This window comes from Hoplias malabaricus, chromosome 12 (assembly GCF_029633855.1).
Source record: "Hoplias malabaricus isolate fHopMal1 chromosome 12, fHopMal1.hap1, whole genome shotgun sequence".
Taxonomy (NCBI): Eukaryota; Metazoa; Chordata; class Actinopteri; order Characiformes; family Erythrinidae; genus Hoplias; species Hoplias malabaricus.
In genome coordinates this window covers 26,445,063-26,460,981 of record NC_089811.1, presented here as the reverse complement: position 1 = coordinate 26,460,981, position 15,919 = coordinate 26,445,063, and the positions used below count along the sequence as shown (strand labels likewise).

The 15,919-nt window shown below is 39.4% G+C and overlaps 2 protein-coding genes across 6 annotated transcripts; one reads left to right on the top strand and one right to left on the bottom strand.

Annotated features, from left to right (window-relative positions):
• Positions 1 to 13: 13 nt before the first annotated feature.
• rab20 (RAB20, member RAS oncogene family) lies at positions 14 to 5,499 on the bottom strand. 2 transcript variants are annotated; one of them, XM_066641000.1, is made up of 2 exons: positions 5,042 to 5,499; positions 14 to 1,939 (listed from the first exon to the last, which is right to left on the bottom strand). In XM_066641000.1, the coding sequence occupies exons 1-2, from the start codon at positions 5,244 to 5,246 to the stop codon at positions 1,383 to 1,385; spliced, it is 762 nt and encodes a 253-aa protein (XP_066497097.1). In that variant the 5' UTR covers positions 5,247 to 5,499; the 3' UTR covers positions 14 to 1,382. The 2 variants fall into 2 exon arrangements, with proteins under 2 accessions (XP_066497097.1, XP_066497098.1); XM_066641001.1 differs by having other exon boundaries at positions 5,057 to 5,499.
• Positions 5,500 to 8,703: 3,204 nt separating this feature from the next.
• naxd (NAD(P)HX dehydratase) lies at positions 8,704 to 15,773 on the top strand. Of its 4 annotated transcripts, none has more exons than XM_066641260.1 (11): positions 9,570 to 10,698; positions 11,713 to 12,150; positions 12,485 to 12,632; positions 12,706 to 12,751; positions 12,841 to 12,929; positions 13,047 to 13,155; positions 13,238 to 13,288; positions 13,388 to 13,492; positions 13,899 to 14,019; positions 14,145 to 14,265; positions 14,363 to 15,773. In XM_066641260.1, exons 1-11 carry the CDS (start codon positions 10,188 to 10,190, stop codon positions 14,511 to 14,513), a joined length of 1,890 nt encoding a protein of 629 aa, XP_066497357.1. In that variant the 5' UTR covers positions 9,570 to 10,187; the 3' UTR covers positions 14,514 to 15,773. The 4 variants fall into 4 exon arrangements, with proteins under 4 accessions (XP_066497360.1, XP_066497359.1, XP_066497357.1 ...); XM_066641261.1 differs by having other exon boundaries at positions 9,587 to 10,698; positions 11,713 to 12,129; XM_066641263.1 differs by lacking the exons at positions 9,570 to 10,698; positions 11,713 to 12,150 and adding an exon at positions 8,704 to 8,820 and having other exon boundaries at positions 14,363 to 15,771.
• The last annotated feature ends 146 nt before the right edge of the window (positions 15,774 to 15,919 follow it).

Sequence of the window (15,919 nt, the reverse complement as noted above, 5' to 3'; positions counted from 1 at the left end):
ATCATAACACAACAATTGGGTCATTATTTTCTCAGCCTATGATGTGAAAATTAAACCTTTTAAATATTAAAATAAGTATAAAAGGATGATTATCTAAATGCCAACATCGTCAACTTTTTCTTTATTCATTTTCCTGATAAGGGACCTTATATAAAATAAATCATATTACACATATATAAGGATAGAAAAAAATAAAAGCATCTGAACTCATTTTTATCAGGGCTTATATGTATAATCACATAAAACAATCAAAATATTATAGTGACTATTGTGATCACTGAGATGGGCCCAATAGGTGCAGATTTCCTCATATCATCTCTCAGAATATGCATCTTGAACATGAAACCCCTGTAAAGAACATTTCTTCATGTTCTTGATAAGTGTGAGGAACAAATTCCATAATGTTGGGGCATTACTTTGGATAATATGTTCTAGTTATCACAGGTAAAGAACATAGTTAAATCTACCATAAATTAATATTTACTATGAGTAAAATCAGGTCAATTCAAATTCATTTGCATAATACTATTACAACATTATGATGTCACAAAGCACCTTTACAGACAACAAAAATGAATACAAAACAATATGAATAACTGCACATGAGCAAAACAGTGCTAAGTATAAACATGTCCTGTCAAACGTGAGCAAAAACGAAAATAGGAAGTCATGCAGTATGATGTAATAATACAGCATGAAACAACAGTGCAATGCTGCCTGAAGATACAACCAAAAAAAAAAAATTGCCATATTTCATTCATTTATTTTTTTCATTGGGCACCCCAGACAGGGCACCAGTCTATTGCAAGACATCACACACACTCACCCTGTCATTCACACACACTATTGGGCAATTTATCACAGCCAATTGAATTTCTCAGTGCAAAAATGTGTGTTGTGGGAGGAAAATAAAAATTTCATGCAATGACCCAAGACAGGGATTGAACCCAGGAAACCGGGTCCCTCCAGCTATGTGGCAGTGTCATTACTTGTAGCAACCAAAATCATTTCCATGTTCTTTATCAGCTTAACAGCTGGAATCTGACAGCCCTTTCAGTGCATTTTAGTTAGACTGTTTTATTTTAGTTAGACAGCTTTTTATGAAAATTAACTACACAGCACTTTGAATTTTGTATTTCACACTGATCAGGATAATATCTAGGACTTACTGGATGGTAAATAAGACATAACCTAGATTTTGACTCTGAATATATGTGCACCATTTGCTATTAAATACTCAAATTTACTTAGGGGTGTTTAGAGAAGCATCGTCCAAATTTCTCAGTGATTCTCAATTTACTTCATGAAGTCAAAACAAACTTCTTTTGCTTTGTAATTGTCAGTAAAATAGATTCAGCTTTTTTGTCCCTTCAATGTTGCTCCTAGCTACAGCATCCAGCTTTATTCTTTTTGTGAGTCCTAGGGGCTTCCAAGTCCACAGTGGAGCTCTCCCCATCACTCCTTTTCTTCAGAATGGAGGGCAGCAACATGTCAAACACTGTCTCAAACAACACATCCACGTTGAATCCTGTTTTGGCGCTAGTCTCGAAGCACATTTTCTCAGCAGGCAGACAGGCCTTCTCCTCCAGGCCTTTGTAATGTAGAACACGTCCATACAGGGCCATAGCGTCCTGTCTGTTCACCTGTTTGTGCAGCAGGTGAGAAGAAGGACAGGGAGGTAGGTTTACAGGTGCAGCGTCAGCTTCAGACTCAGCCTCCTGTCCAGGTTCTGTGTCTGTAATGTGGGCCTGAAGGTCAGTGAGGTCAGCTTTGTTGCCCACTATAGCAAATATACAGTCATCGTTGGCGGTGTCCGTTAATGAAAGAAAGCGGTTCTCCAGCTCCACGTAGCTTTGCCAGTTTGTGACATCATAGATAAGGATGACCGCAGCGGCTCCACGACAGTACATAGAGCCGAGGCCATGGAACTGCTCCCGACCTATACACAAGATATGGACCAGACAGGCAGAATCAGGATCAATGTTCTGTAATCTCCCTCCGCATTGATTTCAGTACAGTTCTGTAAACATAAATGACACTAGCGGGAGCACCACGAGCAATAAACCCAAATCTTACCAAGTGTTCCTTTAATTGGACCAAGTATGTTAGAGTGGGAATAAATAAATCATGACCAAAGCAGGATGATTCCAAGCCCAGGGGTGAAAACAAGGTGTGGATGGTTTCCAGCAAAAGAGCTGCTAATATCCATGTCCTTCTTTGGCTGATTTGTTAGAGCTACAGCTGAGCAGTAGATCTTCTCTACAGTTATATCAAGTTATAAGAGACAGTGGATTTAATTCATTAATGAACAATGTGCGCACAGACACAAAGCCAGGTTTAAAAGCAAGTTACATTATGTCAAACAAAAGGGCCTGCTGTTGTACAAATATGCAGTAGTCGTCAGCCCTCAATTCTCATTACAATAGCAGCCAGTGTGTGGGCATATTTAGGCCTGTTTTGAGGATGTGAGAGCGAGCATTGTTCCTTATTCAAAAAATATGCTGGATGAAGTATCAAAGCCTTTCAACTAAAATGCTATACTGTTCACTTCCTCCTAATGTGTACAGGAATAAATGAAGAGAATCTACATTGTACATTTTTACAATATTACTAAGTTCTAATTACAGGATCGGGGGAGGTTAGTAGAACACCACATATAGAAAGAAGAAGGAAATGAGTGTGCTACATGAGTAAATGTGGGTCACTCCGCTGACAACTAATTTTACCATTAAAATAAGTGTACTTTGAATAACAGATAAGCACTGAGTTAAGAATAGCTCTCACACTTGTCCACTCCCTTATAACCCTTTCATTGAATCCAGATTAAGAGCGATGAGAAAACATTACATACTGACACCACAAATATGCACAGTCATCCGCCACAGAAAGCATATGACTGTAGCCGGGGGGGGGGGGGGGGGGGCTGCATACATGCTTTCATCAGCAAAGAAATAGTACGATACAGCAGAATAAGGCCAGCTCCACAAGTTAAAAGGTCATCTCTGATCAAAACCAACAAACCCTGAGAATTCAAACAGGAAAAGCTATGAATGTGCAGAGTGTGGGGTAGACTGAGACGTATTGACAAATCTCGTGACTAATGTTTTTACCTGCTGATCTCAATTGTCTGCAGTGTGTACTTTATAATGGGGAACTACGAAGGCCCCGTGATGTCTTACTGGGAACCTCATAGGAAGGACACATGTCAACTCAGATGCTCCACTGTGGACTTGCGCAGAGTTGCTAAGCCACAACACTCTGGACTCCTAATGATATTCTGTAGCCCATGTCATATGACTGAATGACCTCAAGCGTATCTGTCTGTCTTACAGCATAGCAGCCTGTTCAATGATTGCCAAAACAGTGTGCACAAGGCCTAATTAAACAGTTCTATTGGTCGGCCACATGCTGAAAACAACTGCAAGGACTAATATTAAATTGTCCTATATTTATCAGTAATAGAAAGCATTTACAAAGAATCTATACTGTAATCAAGATCATAATGTCATAATGCTACGATGATTTTGAACATAGAGAAAGCTTACTAAGTGTATTTTTATTTTACCACTTTTTATCATTAAAATATTTTTGGAATTTTACAGAAAGGACTGGTAACCTTTTCATGTCCTAATAAGAGACACTCAACCCACCACAAAAGCTGTTCAACAGCCAAGTATCCAGGGAATATAACACAGAAATGGGTCTGCAACAATAATGTCCAGGAGGTTTATAATTACTAATGGATTTTAGCAAGTGTAGGCTTGTGTCTTGCGCCTAAGTGATGTTAACAGAAAGTTGTGGTTTCAGAATATTGTGACACTTGTATTTCACTGGAGGTGTTACATTTGTGGTCAGTAATATTAAGCCCATCTACATTATAAAAGCTGCTCTATACATGCAATGCAGACTGGAAAATATATATTTCATGTTTCTGAAGGGTAAATGTGTGTGTGTGTGTGTGTGTGTGTGTGTGTGTGTGTAATTCTTTACATGTAGACAGTTAAAAAAAACAATGTTTATTAAAATTATTATAATTATTATTATCATTAAGTAAGATTTATATGTTGCCTTTGAAATACCCAAGGTCACTTTAAAAAAAGGGAAAAGAAGGGCTCAAGAAGAATCAAGAGTGGTTGTTGGGAGTTGAAGTATTATGAGAAATATTATAAATTTTTGACCAGGGTTTAAGTCAAAAAAGTGTTCCAGAGGGAGGGAGCAGCAACATTGAACCTAGTACTGACATAAGTATATGCAAGGCTATGTAGGGCAACAAAATGCAGATCTCTTCTAACTGTCCAATCTTGAAGCCAATGTGTGTTCTGTCTTTGGTTTAAGATTGCGATGTTAGGCCGAAACCTGAAGAACACCAAGTCATCTAATTTAAGCTTTAAATTCAATTGCTTAGTCTGTCTCACACTTGGTGAATGATGAGTCCATTCAAAATTTCATAAACAAATAAATATTACTGGTTTGTGACCTCAGAGCAGAATCTCTGTGTCACATTAAATTTGATGGATTTAAAACAAAAAACAAAAAAAGTTTATAAGGACTTTAATAAATCAGCAGTCAGTCATGGGCTACCAGTTAAACCCCTAAAAATGTATCACTGTTTATCAAAATTACATATTTACAAACTATTTTTTAAGAATCAAACCTCCACATATGTCTTTAAAGTGGTTTAGAAAATGTTCTCTTTGTTTGCAAGTAGCTTTTTGAAAATAAATCAGTTCACACCTCCATCCCCAACACTGCCGCTCAAATTGACCTCCTTCGGTTTATGAAGTTAGAAACCCTGGCTGTCTGAATTCCTCAGTCATAGAAACAATGCAGTTTGAAAGTGAAATGCTCAGCCACTGTAATGACTGCTGGAATATTAACAAAGTTTAAAAATAAACAAATCTCTCCCATGTATGGGGTTTTGATGCAACTGCAGCATGTATAAGAACTGGATGTCACAAATGCTATATATTTCCGCATAGGAAAATTATTAGAAGACGGTAATATATGTAAAAGACTTTTGTAAACACTCTGAGATATGGACCTGGTTGTGTCCTACCTGCTGTGTCCCATATGGAAATGTTGTAAGGTCCCCACTGTTTTAAAAAGAACGCCCCTCCGACCGTGCTGATTGTGTCCTTAAATTTCCTCTCTGTGTATCTGTGAAGAAGAGATGTTTTACCCACATTCATGTCTCCCAGAATCACCACTTTAACATCTGGCTTCTTCATCTTCTGAGGTTCTGGCATTGCGTTCAGCACTCAGGCGAACAAATCCACATTTCTGTTAAACACACTCCATACGGTCTAAGAGCAGAACCCGCTGTCTTTCATTCTCACAAGACACTGCATTTGTTACGTTTTAAGTTTGCTCCCTAACCCTCTTGATAGAGCGGTCATAACACAAACAACGCTTCCCAAACTTCTCCTCGCTGAGCTTCAGTGAAATTCAATAACGCTGACGACGCAGGAAATCCTCAGAGAGAGGCGGAGCCGAGTATTTTGGCTGTGAAATCGGTGAACTAGTCTACACCTCCCTACCTCCATCTGGCACCTGCCTTCATCTTCGCTGAAGCACGACCAGTATCTTGCCTGATAGGTCTTTACAGTAGTTCCAAGGAATCCAGTTCCTGATTTCAAAGGAGTCATCCCCTAATGAATCGACTCTTTGAATCGGTTCTTAGAGTGGGCTTGTCCGATATCTAGTTGTAGATGAATAAATATCCAATTGAGTTAATGCTCCGATTGAGGCTTCAATTTTATTGTGTGTTTTTTAAGGGTCCATATCCAGCCTCATCAAATGGGACATGTTTAGAAACGAAGAGAAACTTGGCAAGCCTAATTTAGCCAGACCGCCATTTGCCATACAGTCATTGTCAGAGGTTTTTCTGGCATTTCAAAAACAGGAAAGCCCACAATACTTACCCTTGTCACTGGAAGGTCTGGAGAAGCTTTGGTGCTTCATATCAATGTCTTTGTTTACAATAATAACAAGTAATAAAATACAAAATTAGTGTATTACATGTTTTTGAACATTTCTAAAATCAAGCACCTTAACTTTTTATCAACCATGTAATCTACACTTGATAAAGGGGCATCGCTGGAACTAGATATTTATTACTGACTTACATTTCTATAAGGGTCTGACTGATAACCGTGCTGTAACTGATTCACAACCCGTTTATTTTAACACCTCGCTCTGGTGTTCTGGCTTTAATAATCCGGAGATTTTTATGTGATTTACTCGTTAGAAAGTCAGTAACAATGAGATGTGTCCGTGTATTCGTGTCGTTGTAGGGACAGACAAGATGACTTTGTTAAATCTGTAGTTGAAAACAAAAGGCTGGGTCACAGAAACATTCTCCAAACATAAAGAAGGGACTATGATAAATATAACCTCAACAACGTTCAACTGGGGCGGCAATGGAACGTTCAAATTCCATCTTAATAAGTTGGTTAAGTGGTGACCAATCGATAACGTCAGTGGACGTTCAAAATTCGTTTTATACAAGTAATTTATTTCGGGACCAATTAATAACGTCAATGGACGTCCAAAATACGTCTAATAGTTGTCTTTTCAATGTCTGTGTTTTGACGTCTTTATAACTTTCATTTTCAACCTTAAGAGAACGTTGATTAGACGGCAGTCATTACGTTATTTCAACGTTGAATCAACGGCTAAATGTTTACTGGGTGGGTTCAATTCCCGCTCTGAGTGACTGTCTGTGAGGAGTTTGGTGTTTTCTCCCCGTGTCCGCGTGGGTTTCCTCCCACAGTCCAAAAACACACGTTGGTAGGTGGATTGGCGACTCAAAAGTGTCCGTAGGTGTGAGTGAATGTGTGTGTGTTGCCCTGTGAAGGACTGGCGCCCCCTCCAGGGTGTATTCCCACCTTGCGCCCAGTGATTCCAGGTAGGCTCTGGACCCTGAACTGTAAAAGCGGTTACAGATAATGGATGGATGGAACGTTCAACTGTTCGAGGCTCCAGTAAAATACTGAGCTGTACCATGGTGGATGATGAACCTATAGCGCTGAAGCAGCGCGACCTTGTCCCAATTCGGCTCTGAACACTTGAACATGCATTTTTTAGGTCTCAAAAACAGTACTTGTACAGGGAAAGAGGACCTCTGCTCACCACCGAACGGTTGCAGATTTAGTTCACAAACTGCAATGTGAAATATAACAACAGACGGTGTAGTGGCAGCACCTTAAGTTCTCTCTGTGAAATACGGCTGAAATATCCGTTAGAAACACCTTTATTACCCCTTAGGGAAAGTGCTTCTCTGCATGTAATCCATCTGTGGTACTGAACACACAAACACACACTAGTGAGCAATTCTTCACACAAACTAGGGGCAGTGAACACATACATAAATGGAGCAGGGGGCTGCCAACCACCTCAGCACCCAGGGAGACGTTTTCAGGTTAGGTTTCTTGCTCAAGGGCACTTCAATCAAGGGTTAGTTTTTTTAAGTCCATAAGCTGCTCCTGTTTATTGAATAATCCATAATATTGGGCCTAAGTTATCTGGATAACTGAGAAATCCTTGTGCATACCTAAAAACAGGTTTTAGAGATAGCCCAGTAATTTAAGCCCAAAGTGTGGGCCAATAAGATCACCCCCTTCCTATCCTTCTATTGGTTAAAACTGACTTTGAGCTAAAGTTATCACAATAAGAAAACGCTGTATTAAAGAATAACCCCATGGGTTACAGACTTAGACGGGTAATTTATGCCTGAAATGTGAATCATCATATAAGATCATCTTGCTCATCTCCTTCTGTCAAGCTGTTTTCACATATGAAATCCGGAAAAACTCTGGAGAATTGCATGCATATTTTTGCATGTGTTCCTTCACACATGTAATGTACAGCTGGAGATTTCCAGCATAAGAAACATTCTCACAGCTGAAAAGATTTTTTTTTATTGTTTTTTTTTAGATTCTGCATGGTTTAAGTGATGGTTTTACATCAGGTGTAGTTGTGCCTGTGAAAGACAGCATGATTCTCCGGAACCTTACAGGAGTGTTGGCTCTATTCACACATGCGCTCACTCGGACAGGTCCGGACTATGTACTAGTTGGCTGGCAGGATAAATCTGTGTTTCTGTTCACACATACAGCTCCTCCAGGTAATATCTGGAAAGTTTCTGGGTTACCATGCATGTGTGAAAGGAGCTTTAGTTAAAGCTGATTTCAGGGTTAAATGATCTAGTTAAGGCCTAAATCCTGCTTAGTGGTTTATTTGTGGGTTGTGTGTGTAATTTGAGGTGATCCCAGTTGTACCTTTTTGCGTCTTCTGATATCTATTAATTTATTTAACTTTACCTATTAATTTATTTAACCCATTATTTTTTAACTTGTTGTTTGCATTTGGTCAAGCTGCCTGTTTGTGGGTACTATTTAAATAATAGTGGCTATTTATAAGGCAGACGAAGATTTGCTCAGGGTTAAATTGCAGGTAGATAACTGTTAAAGCTGTTCATGCCTCAGAAAAATGTGGTGGCTGGGGGTACCTCACTGGAAAGACCTGGAACGCCCCTCACTAGTGTGATCAACATCAAATGTCCACGAGACTAACAGAATGTTTCTTTATGACATGTGCCTACGTGTCCAATCAGAATCGTTCCTGAGCTTCTTCGCGGCCTGTGATTGGTCAGTGGGCGTATTTCACGCACACCCACACACCCACACACACACACGCACGCATATTATCTCTCTCTGTGTTGGACCTGTCCCCGAGCTTCAAACCCTGAGCTCATGACTCCGTTGCTGTTAAAACGAGCGCTCTCCATTTTCGCTGAAGCACTACCCTGTCGCTCCGCTGGTAAGGCCAGGGTTCATCCGCTGGAGTGTTGATATTTTGTAAGAGTTTGCAAGAACGGAATGCATGGAAGCAAAGTTGCTCCTCTGCGCTGTAACTGTAGCCCTGTCTGTTACGGTAACCCTTCTGTACGATGAAGGTAAATCCAAATAATTTAATACAGGTTATTAAACTTGCAGCTATGGCTGTGTGAGGTTTTAACATTCGGCCTTTTTTTGCTAAGACTCATTTCAAATCAGCGTTAGTAGCTATATTTCTGTATTTCAAAGGATGGCAGGTGACCTATGATGGTGAACATTGCTTGTATGTCAAACATTGTCATCAATGAAGGATTCATTAAAAATCGCTTAAAATACGAACGTAACGTCGTGGTGTTTGATTATGGCTTTATGCTTATTTTGGTACAAGATTACTCTCCCGAGCCTTATTACTGACGTAGTACACAGACTGCGAATGACGTATGTGTTGTTACTTTACAGTGAAGCAAATACTATGACTTGGTTCATCAAAAAGAGCCGACTCATTCGGCTCCCAAACGGTTTTTCAATCAGTAACCAGTTTAACCAGTTTCCCTACAATTTACTTTTATGTATCAGAATTTTCACCGTTTAAATAAATACAATTTTAATTTCATATCAATATTCTAATTGTGTATTCAAAAAAATGAAATCTGTCATTCAAAAAGTTAATGTCAAATATTGATTGAAAGTCAGCGAATTATTTCGAGTGCCATGTATCACTGGGTAGGCAGATGGGCAAAATTTATTAATCAAGAAAACAAGTCATCCTCAAACAAATGCACGTAAACAAAAAAAAATTCATGAGGTGTCATTGCGTCAGAATAAAGCCAAATATCAAATTAATCAAAAAGCACAGTATGCTTAGGTTTTGAATTGCATACTACGTACATAAACAGACTTATGTGTGAGTCGGCTTCCAACGGTCACTTCAAAGAACCGAATTAATGAATCGGCGCTGATCAACGACACATCAATGTGTTGTTGCTACGGAGCGCCGCTGAGAGGAAGTTTTAATCCGCTTTGCAGAAACCAGTTTGGATTAATCGGCAGCTCCGAACCTTTGTTACCGTTTCCCAATGTTTGCACGAATCGTTTTGCCTTGACCACACGAAGCTGCTATATTTAAAAGGCTCGGTTTCTCTGCAGTGTTTCCGAGAGCTATAGCATGCTCCAGGAAAGGTAACTCAGCCAGGTGGCTAACGATAGCTAGGCTTCGGGCTTCTGCTAGCGAGAGAGTTTGATGCTAATCTTGCTAACCTGGCTACCGTTAAATGAGCGGGAGTTAGCTCGCATGAGTCGGAAATAATTTGTGTATCAAGTCGTCGCCTGTTCGTGTAGACACTCTGCACCATGTTGATGAATCCGACGCGCGGTTTCCACTGGTCAGACGCGGAGACCAGAGCGCTGCTGAATATCTGGGGGGAGCACGACGTCCAGACAGCGCTGGACGGAAACTTTCGGAATAGTCATGTCTACCGCGATGTTGCGGGTCGCCTCGGGGATATGGGCTATGACCGGACCCCGGACCAGTGCAGAGTGCGAGTAAAGAGTCTGAAAAGACAGTATTTTCAAGCGAAAAAGGCCTCGAAGAAAAACAGCCAGTACCACAAGATGTTTAAATTCTTCGAGGAAATGGAGAGGATATTGAGCAGCAGGTCCTCGGCCGCGTTAGACTCCCAGGACATTGATAGTGTGGCTGTAGAAGGAGACGAGACGATGGACGGTACCGAGGAAGATGGAGAGAGTATTGACCAGCCGCAGGACTCGGACATGGAGGGGACAGGAGAGTGCTCCAACGTGGAGTACCCGGTGAAGATCGAGTATCCCTCCTACCCCATCCCTGTGACTGTGGGCAGCAGCAGTAAGTACTCATCCATCATTATTTCCTTAAACCGGTTTGGATCTCTAACTAAGAATACCTACAGTTGTATGCAAATTGTGAGCTTCGCTAGTCAGTTTACTTTTTGTTCCGTACGACGTGAATAGAAGTAAACACAATCTCAGCAGCAGGGTGAGGAAGAGCGCCACTCATGGAGCTGTTGTTAAATATCATTTTAGTTCCCTGAGGAGCTTTACATCTAAAATATGGCCTTGTAATTTAAACGTTACAGGCTTACATATTTAATTATCTGAAGATTATAAAAAAAAACCTACTTTAGCAGCGATCACAGGTTGTAAGCAGTTTTATTGTAAGGAGTCAGGTATGATTCTTTCTATTTCTAAACCTGTAGAACAGTGGTTATTGTATTGTTGACTAGCATGTACAGCATTTTGAACTCCCACTCCTGTCATCAATTTAACACCAAAAACTCCTCGCCGATTAGCAAAATTACAAATTTAGAAGTTTTTTTTTTCTAGAAAAATCCCCCATAATGCTTTAAAAGCGTTTTTTCTTTAACTCTAAACCCTCACCTGCATCCTGTATGCACAGATCAAAGATCAATGAATATGCAAAGAGACCTGCCTCCATGTCTCTTTGTCCCCACCCATCATTTTACTGTTTACGTGTTGCTCAAATTCCCTGCCCCACAGGTTGACAGGATTGGTTCCTTAGGTTTATTATGTAAGAAACCCTGACTGTCAGAATTTGCCTAATTGGGACTGTCTTTGGAACACTGAAGTTACAAGGCTGAAATGCTTAGCCTTACTCTACCACACCCTGAGGGTCAACATTTTAAGATGTTTGATTGTAGATTTAAAATGTTACTCTGTGATAACATTTGCTTTAAAATTATAATGTAAATATTGCATTCTCTACAAGTAATCAACAAAATTGGTCATTTGGTTTAAATGTTGCTTTAAATAACACTATGCACTATGGAATATATGATCTCTTATATTTTTGTTTTGTGTTCTTTTGCATGTATTCCTACAGATCTTCCATCAAAACAGAGCACCTTGCCAACCAACAGCGTGCCATCCTCTTCAGCAAGCCGAGCAAAACGGTTCAAAAAGCGCTTCACAAACTTATCCCTGGAAAAGCTAATGGAGAAGTTTCTTGAACAGAGTTTGGAGGCAGAAGAGAATTTTTATAGGCTCGAGGAGCAGAGGCTTCAAGCAGAAGACCTCCGCAGGGAGACAGAACACACTAGAGAGTTGCATATGCTGCAGATGCTGGGCCAGATGTTTGCTGGTCTTAGCAAACCTGCACCTACACCGTCCCCTGCGCCACAGCATATACGTAACTCACAGACTGGTCCCACTATACATTCTGCTCGTATTTTCTTTGGAAACCATAGCAATCAAGCTTCCGAAGCTGAGTACGCCAACAGTAGTCAGCAGCATGCTCCAGGTCTGCGCAAGACAGACAATGGTGTTCAGTACTGACCTTGAGTAACGTTCTATGTAATATGGTGGTTTCAATTGGGCCCTAATTTGATCTGTCCTTTTAACCAGCGAAAACCAGCCAAACTCAAATGGTCCCTGTGTTTTTCCTGTCTTCAGTATGGCTGGTTCTGAAGATGTAAAAAAAATTCGTGAAGCTTTTGAATACTCTTGAGTAAATGTCCCAAAACCTAAAAATTCCTTGGCTCTTATTTGAACTCACCATATTTACTCAGAGTTAATAAATATATTTGTCTTTTTAGCGTGATATTAATGAGGTGCTGTGATGGTGGAGAGTGATGTTATTGTGTTCCTCTCTTTAGTGATAGAACGGTCATTTTCCCTGGGAAAGCCAGTTCAAAGAAACATGGACAATGTCCTCCCTTTGGTTAAAAATACCATTCCTCCTCTAACATCCAAAAAGCACAAGGGGCAAGATGGCCGCATCGGAGTCATTGGAGGATGTCAGGAGTAAGTGACTACACCTAAAAATAAAAAAAAATCCAACGAAGTGCCAGCTTTTTAATGATTTCTGTTTTGTTAGGTATACTGGGGCACCATATTTTGCTGCCATATCAGCATTAAAAGTTGTAAGTTGTCTCTCTATTTACCTGAGGATTTGTAATCTATGTGTAGGCCTTTAGCCAGTTTCTGACTTCATTCATACTTTTCCCCTCAGGGTGCAGATCTGTCTCATGTTTTCTGCACTAAAGATGCTGCCACTGTGATAAAATCGTACAGTCCTGAACTTATAGTACATCCTGTGTTGTGAGTGCATTATCCAGTCATTAAGTGATTAAAAACTTTGAGTTGCTATTGTTTAGATGTGTAGATTATTAATTTCTTTTGTAAACAGAGTTTTCTCTGTGGTTTTGGAACCTTCAGAGACAGTCCCAATGCTGTAGAGGAGATTGAGAAATGGCTTCCCAGGCTACACACTTTGGTGGTGGGTCCAGGATTAGGGAGAGATGATGTGATCCTCAAAACTGCCAAGGTACGTAAAAACGTCCTCCTAGAGAGATGTTTGCTTACTTATGTGTTTACCTTGCTATACGTATTGTCTGATTTCATTGTAGGAGGTCATTGAAAAGTCAAAATCCAGAGGAATTCCAATTGTCATTGATGCAGTAAGTAACAAGTTTTTTGTTGAATTTTAAATCTGATATTTGGGTGTTAAATAGATGAAGATCCATAATGTTTGTGGGTGTATGTATGTTTCTTTACAGGATGGACTTTGGCTTATAGCCAAAGAGCCATCAGTCATCCAGTTTTATCAGAAAGGCATTTTAACACCCAACTTTATGGAGTTCAGTCGTCTCTATGAGGCTATGGTGAGGAATATGTTCATATCTAGCCATTACTAATTACAATTATTCTATATTAAAAAGTGAATTCCACCTTTTAAAAATATATTGTATAAATAAATCATTAATAATTTAAACAAAATCATTGAGTTGTTTGATTTGAAATGTCCTGTTCTCGAGAATTGTCCACAGTGGTGTTATGGGAACTTGACTTCTGTAGTGTCCATTAAAGTGTCCTCACACTACTTCACAGCATAATGTAACACAACAAATTTGAAGGTTAAATGTAATTTTTGATTGTAAATAAAATGTCTGTATTTGTTTTGAACTCTGATTCCTATCACCACTACAGTTAATACATCTGAATACCACAGTATGCTTTCAATATATTGAACTGGACAGTGGCATAAAGCCCCCGTTTCTATTTTTTTAGCATCATGAGCCCCTGGACAGCACAGATCTCAAGCGGAGTGCTCAGCAGCTGAGTATAGCAATGGGCAATGTGACGTTGGTTTTGAAGGGAGAAGAGGATATAATCACTGATGGCAGTAGGGGTCAGTAAGCTTAAGCACTTTTCAACCTGCATGCTTTCTAAAAATTTGTGGCTTTAATTCATTTTTTTTTTTTTTTATTATTATTTTTTTTTTCTCTCCCCACTTTGCGCTCTCTCTCTCTCTAGTAATGACATGTAGTCATGAGGGGAGTGGACGTCGATGTGGGGGGCAAGGAGATCTGCTCTCTGGTTCTCTTGGTGTCTTTGCTCATTGGGCATCAACCTCATTCCCAGATGCAACCAAAGGGTAAGATGTATAATCACTGCAGTTGTAAATACAGGCAAATTGAATGGGCTTGAATTAGTGAAAATTAATATTTATTTCTTATGCTCCACATTACCAGTATGAATCCTACACTGGTGGCTGCGTTTGCTGCTACCACGCTAACTAGGCAGTGTAACAGGCAAGCCTTCGACAAACATGGCCGAGCCACCACCACCTCAGACATGATCCAGGAGATTTGCACTGCCTTCAGAAAGCTGTTTGAAAGCTGAACTAAAGACAAAATCTGCACCCTAGTCACTCAACTGCGACCTCCTCAGTTTTGTTTAACTCACCTCCTCAACAGAGAAAGAAAGGAGAATAACCAGATGTACACGCTGCAAAGTTGTTCTGTCAGTTCTCATACACCATGATCATCTGCTCATTCTCTGCAATGACACTTTTTTTGTGTGTGATCACCATTGTCTGTGTCTTATTTTTGTCATGTTTTTCATGAAATTTTTTATTTTCACATTCTGCATCCTTGTGTTGTAACATAGTAAAAACATGATCCCTCAAACTGAGCTAGAGTAGCCTTTACCACCTGCATATTTTTGTGATCCATTGCTCATGAAAATGGATACAGATTACAGGCAGACAGGATATTTTAAATACTAAATGTTTAACTTGAGCCACTTAGGAAGTAAATGTCAGTCTGTATTTTCTTTCAAAAATACTCATACAACTTTTTTCATTCCAATGATGTAGCTGGACTGTTTGGCCCTTAAATTAACTCAGATATTCAGTCAAAACTTCAAACATTGAACAAAATAAACATTGACTGCACTATACTTCATTGTGAATAAGACTCAAATGAGCTGAGTAGTCAATACAAATACTAGTGTGCAAACCAGCACCTCTCCTCACTGGTATTGCTTTTTTTGCAATTAACCGGACTTTTTATTTCAAAGTGCCTCTTGTAGGTTTTTAATCCTATGTCGACCACCAGCCCTTCCTTTCTTAAATGTAGGTTACCATACACAGCAGTTTTGTATGAATTAAGGCCTCTGACTAATCTATTGTATGTTTCACTTTCAGTTAGAGCCTCCTATATGTATGATTTCATTAACTGTGGTGCTCTTTGATATCTAGACATGTAGTTAAATGTACACCTACATTACGTTTTCACACTCATGATATGCTTACAAAATTCATTATTCCTTATTAGGGCTGATATATGCAAAGGCCATGTCTAGTCCATATATACCCCTGTGGCTCTAGAAATGTATTGACGTGCTCTGATTATTAAAACATACTTGGATGCCATCTGTGTTGATCATTTTTTAGAGCATTTCAGTGGTCTTTACATCTCCATTCATGCCATGTTTGTATTTTAATTTCTTAAACACAAAACCTGAAACCAATGCCTTTATATTTTGTCTTGTCTCTAAACAGAAATGATTATTTTATTTTTTTTTTTTTGCAAAAGTCTGTGTCCCTTCAAAACTAATTATTAGGTATGTATATAATTTGAGTGACAGGTTACATATCTTTATGTATTAACTTCTTTATATATTTTGTTTATATCTTTAAACTTGTTACAGGAAGTTATATTAAAGATAGAGTCCCTTGTGTGTGTGTGTGTTTATATTTGTGTGCCACAAGATGCAACTGAGCAAGCAGCAATAGTTTGGGTAGC

Excerpts from the sequence above, each read along its gene's own strand:
- rab20 (XM_066641000.1), bottom strand. The coding sequence starts at position 5,246 with ATGCCAGAACCTCAGAAGATGAAGAAGCCAGATGTTAAAGTGGTGATT. Across the intron at positions 1,940-5,041 it reads AGCAGGTAGGACACAACCAG|GTCGGGAGCAGTTCCATGGC; the intron begins GTCCATATCTCA and ends TCTTGTGTATAG.
- naxd (XM_066641260.1), top strand. The coding sequence starts at position 10,188 with ATGTTGATGAATCCGACGCGCGGTTTCCACTGGTCAGACGCGGAGACC. Across the intron at positions 10,699-11,712 it reads TGTGACTGTGGGCAGCAGCA|ATCTTCCATCAAAACAGAGC; the intron begins GTAAGTACTCAT and ends GTATTCCTACAG. Across the intron at positions 14,266-14,362 it reads TTCCCAGATGCAACCAAAGG|TATGAATCCTACACTGGTGG; the intron begins GTAAGATGTATA and ends CCACATTACCAG.